This window comes from Orycteropus afer, unplaced genomic scaffold (assembly GCF_000298275.1).
Source record: "Orycteropus afer afer isolate SDZICR_OR568_19922 unplaced genomic scaffold, OryAfe1.0 scaffold00192, whole genome shotgun sequence".
NCBI lineage: Eukaryota > Metazoa > Chordata > Mammalia > Tubulidentata > Orycteropodidae > Orycteropus > Orycteropus afer.
The window spans coordinates 4846414-4851083 of NW_006921779.1; the positions used below are offsets into that span (position 1 = coordinate 4846414).

Genomic DNA, 4670 nt, shown 5'->3' on the forward strand with positions numbered 1-4670 from the left:
TTACTTCTGTAAAGATTTACTGCCTCAGAAACCCAGTGGAGGTCATTATGAGTTGGACTTGACTCATGGTAGTGAGTTTGGTTTTGGTATGAATTAGTGAAGGAGCTCTGGTGGCATAGTAGGTAAGGCATTTGGTTGCTAACCAGGTTGGTGGTTCAAACCCACTAGCTGCTCCTCAGGAGGAAGATGAGGCAATCTACTTCTGTAAAGATTGACAGCATTGGAAACCCAGTGAGGGTCACTATCAGTTGGAATCAACTCGATGGCAGTGGGCTTTGTTTTGTTTATGCATCAATGAGGCAGGATTATGTTATATTAATGAGGATTAGATTATGTTTGTTATGTTAATTAGGCAGAATTAGGATGGGATGCAACACCCTTACTCAGGTCATACCCCTGATCCTATGTAAGGAGAGTTTCCCTGGGGTGTGACCTGCATCACCTTTTATCCTACAAGAGAAAAGTAGAGAGAAGTGAGCAGAGAGGGAGAGACTTCAGTACCACCAAGAAAGAAGAGCCAGGGGTGGAGCATATCCTTTGGATTTGAGGTCCCAGTGCTCAGAACATCCTAGACTCAGGGGGAAGACTGATGCCATGACACATGGAGCTCTCCAAGGGACGCCAGGCCCACAGATGTTAAGAGGAAATAAAGACCTTCCCCCAGAGCCAAAAGAGAAAGCAAACCTTCCCCTAGGGCTAGCACCCTGAATTTAGACTTCTAGCCTCCTAAACTGTGAGAGAATAAATTTCTGTTGGTTAAAGCCACTCACTTGTGGTATTTCTGTTATAGCAGCACTGGATAACTAAGACAAAAGATGAGTAGGAGTTTGCCAGGTGGAGAAGAGGGGAAAGACACTGCAGGCAAAGGCTCAGAAGTGTGTGAGGGCACCTGGCCTCTGGGAACTGTACGGAGTTCCTGTGTGGAGGTGGGGTGAGGGACTGACAAAGGGGTGGGGGGAGTATTGGTAGCAGGGCTGGAGACATGGGTGCAGATTAAATAAAAAAGGCCTTGAATGTCATGCTAAGCACCATAGACTTGGTCCTGAAGACAATCACAAGCCCTAGAAGGGTATCAACATAATGTGGAGATAGATGGACCTAAGTAAAATCCCAGCTCTGCTTCTTAGTAACTTTTGCTTTAGTTTTATCATCTGGAAAATGGGATGATAATAAAAATACTTCGTTAAAATGTTGTGAGGATTGAGTTTATATCTCTAAAGAGCTTAGACCAGCACCTGGCAGAGACTGAGCAAATGATTAGGGTGCTATCCTCAAAGGATTGTTAGCAGAGACTTCTAGCTTTGGAAGGCAGGTCTTGCTGCAGAGGATGACAAGTTTGGGGAAGGCAGAGAGAAGGCAGCTGTCCAGGTGAGGCTGGGCCCAGGGAGGTGGGGCGGGGATGGAGAGAGGTTTGGCAGAGGGTTAGGGGTAACTTGTGCAGACTGACTTTGGCAATTGCGTGTGAATACTATCTAAATTCTGACCGTCATTTTGCTAACCCTGGGCTTGGCGTCACACTACGCAGGGACTGACCTGATGACCCTCTCTCTTCCTCCCTGCAGCACTCCTGCGGACGCCATGTGGAGGGCTCTGACGCCCCTGTCTCCGCCACTGCCCCCTCTGCTGTTGCTGCTTCTGTTGCTGGGGAGTGGGCCGCGGGTGGCTACTAGCGGCGGTGCAGGCGGGGCAGCAAGCTACACCCCGGTGAAATACGCACACAAAGGACCCGTGGGACCACCCTTCCGCGAGGGCAAAGGCCAGTATCTGGGTGAGCGCTTCCTTACCTCACTTCCTGGCTGTGAACTGTAGACTCCTTGATCTGGACGAGACAACCCCTCACCTTCAGGCTCCCTAACCCTCAACCTTCAATCTCCACCAAAGAGCTTCCCATCCCCACTTTTCTTCCTTATGTTGGTCCAGAGTCTCCCATCCCTGGAGTGCCTGGAGGCAGGGTACAGCTGGCTGGCAGAGGTGGGGTTCCGGTGTGGGGGAGGAACGTTAAATAGGGAAGTGGGAAGGGGTTCTGCTGCCACTAGCTCTAAGGTGGCCTGCTGGTGCCTCCTGGTGGCCATTCCACTCCCAGTCATGCACTGATGAGAGTCTCGTACCCGAAGCTCATGCTACAGCCCTGCTTGGGCGGGTTGAGTGCTAGGAGCCCAGGGTAAGGACACCCTGCAGGCCCCAAGATGGCCACTGGTCACCACCCAACTCCATCTTCCATGAAGGCAGGGAGGGGTTTGCAGAGAGGGAGAGACTGGGAGTGGTACTCATGAGCAGATAAAGGGCCTTGCCCCCTCCCCACTGCACCCCATACTGGTATGGGGGAGTGAGTAGATGAGGTCCCTTGCCCTACAGTCCAGGCCTGTGACTGTCCCTGTTTGTCTCTTTCTCTCAGAAATGCCTCTACCGCTGCTGCCGATGGACCTGAAAGGAGAACCGGGCCCCCCTGGGAGGCCTGGGCCTCGGGGGCCCCCAGGCCCTCCTGGTTTCCCAGGAAAACCAGGCACCGGAAAGCCAGGGCTACATGGGCAGCCTGGCCCCGCTGGCCCCCCTGGCTTCTCCAGGATGGGCAAAGCTGGTCCCCCAGGGCTTCCAGGCAAGGTTGGGCCACCAGGGCAGCCGGGCCTTCGGGGGGAGCCAGGGATACGAGGGGACCAGGGCCTCCGGGGGCCCCCAGGACCCCCTGGCCTCCCTGGCCCCTCAGGTATTGCTGTCCCTGGAAAACCAGGTCCCCAAGGGGTACCAGGGCCCCCAGGATTCCGAGGGGAACCAGGGCCTCAGGGGGAGCTTGGGCCCCCAGGTAGTAGAGGCCTCAAGGGGGATAGTGGGGTGGGCCTGCCTGGGCTACCTGGGCCCCCAGGGCAGGGGGGTGCCCCGGGGCCCCCTGGCCTCCCTGGTCCAGCTGGCTTGGGCAAACCAGGTCTGGATGGGCTTCCTGGGGCCCCTGGAGACAAGGGTGAGACTGGGCCTCCTGGGGTGCCAGGCCTCAGGGGGGAGCCTGGGGCTGTGGGCTCAAAAGGGCCCCCTGGGGTGGATGGTGTGGGGGTGCCAGGGGCGGCAGGGGTGCCAGGGCTACAGGGCCCTGCAGGGGCCAAAGGGGAACCAGGGGTCCGGGGCCCCCCTGGCCTGATAGGCCCCACAGGCTATGGGATGCCAGGACTGCCAGGCCCTAAGGGGGACAGGGGCCCAGCTGGGGTCCCAGGGCTCTTGGGAGACAGGGGTGAGCCAGGCGTGGATGGGGAGCCAGGGGAGCAGGGCCCACAGGGCCTCGGGGGTCCCCCTGGACTTCCTGGGTCTGCAGGGCTTCCTGGCAGACGTGGGCCTCCTGGGCCTAAGGGGGAGACAGGGCCTGCAGGACCCCCAGGAGTGCCTGGCATTCGGGGTGACCAAGGGCCCAATGGCCTGTCTGGGAAACCTGGGCTCCCAGGAGAGAGGGGGCTTCCTGGGGCCCATGGGCCACCTGGACCAACTGGGCCCAAGGGGGAGCCTGGTATTACTGGCCGCCCTGGAGGACCAGGCGTGGCAGGAGCCCTAGGGCAGAAGGGTGATTTGGGGCTCCCTGGGCAGCCTGGTCTGAGGGGCCCCTCAGGAATCCCAGGACTCCAGGGCCCAGCTGGCCCTATTGGGCCCCAGGGTTTGCCAGGCCTTAAGGGTGAACCAGGCCTGCCAGGGGCCCCTGGAGAAGGGAAGGTGGGGGAGCCTGGCATGGCTGGGCCCATAGGACCCCCTGGGGTCCCTGGCTCCCCTGGACTTACAGGCCCTCCGGGGCCTCCAGGGCCTCCTGGCCCTCCCGGCGCCCCTGGGGCCTTTGATGAGACTGGTATTGCAGGCCTGCACCTGCCCAATGGTGGCGTGGAGGGTGCGGTGCTAGGCAAGGGGGGCAAGCCACAGTTTGGGCTGGGCGAGCTGTCAGCCCACGCCACGCCTGCCTTCACCGCGGTGCTCACCTCGCCCTTCCCTGCCTCTGGCATGCCTGTGAAGTTCGACAGGACCCTCTACAATGGCCACAGCGGCTACAACCCCGCCACTGGCATTTTTACCTGCCCTGTGGGCGGTGTCTACTACTTTGCTTACCATGTGCATGTCAAGGGCACCAGTGTGTGGGTGGCCCTGTACAAGAACAACGTGCCGGCCACCTACACCTACGACGAATACAAGAAGGGCTACCTGGACCAGGCATCTGGCGGGGCTGTGCTCCAGCTGAGGCCCAACGACCAGGTCTGGGTGCAGATGCCCTCAGACCAGGCCAACGGCCTCTACTCCACTGAGTACATCCACTCTTCCTTTTCAGGATTCTTACTCTGCCCCACATAACCCGCAAGGGGGCCCTGCTGCCCTGGCCTCCTGCTCCTTAGTGGTAGAGAGACTTTTTCAGTTACAAAGAACCCCCACGTAAAGAAAAACCCAAAGGTGGAACAGAGGCGGCTGTGGCCTTGGCCAGAGGAGACTGACCTGCTTACATGTGGGCTGAGATTGTTTGTGGAAGAGGCTGGCCAGAGTTCCTCGCCCCATCTCTCACCCAAGTATCTGTGCCATGTCGGGATTGCACCCCGATTCCTGCCCTGCCTGGTCTGGAGGCAGGGCCCCAGGACACTCAACTCAGCTGTAGGAGAGCCGGGCCCCCTCATGAGACCTGGGCTTTGAGTCAGAGCAGGGAGGGGCTGAGTTCC

The 4670-nt window shown here is 58.7% G+C and overlaps 1 protein-coding gene across 1 annotated transcript; it reads left to right on the top strand.

The window, feature by feature from the left end:
* Positions 1-1578: 1578 nt before the first annotated feature.
* On the top strand, positions 1579-4314 carry COL8A2 (collagen type VIII alpha 2 chain). Its single transcript, XM_007947644.2, has 2 exons — positions 1579-1768; positions 2396-4314. Exons 1-2 carry the CDS (start codon positions 1579-1581, stop codon positions 4312-4314), a joined length of 2109 nt encoding a protein of 702 aa, XP_007945835.1.
* Positions 4315-4670: the final 356 nt, after the last annotated feature.

What these genes read in the sequence shown, in the direction of transcription:
- COL8A2 (XM_007947644.2), top strand. Translation starts at nt 1,579, where the DNA reads ATGTGGAGGGCTCTGACGCCCCTGTCTCCGCCACTGCCCCCTCTGCTG. An exon ending in GGGCAAAGGCCAGTATCTGG is followed by an intron (nt 1,769 to 2,395) that starts GTGAGCGCTTCC and finishes TCTTTCTCTCAG; the next exon opens with AAATGCCTCTACCGCTGCTG.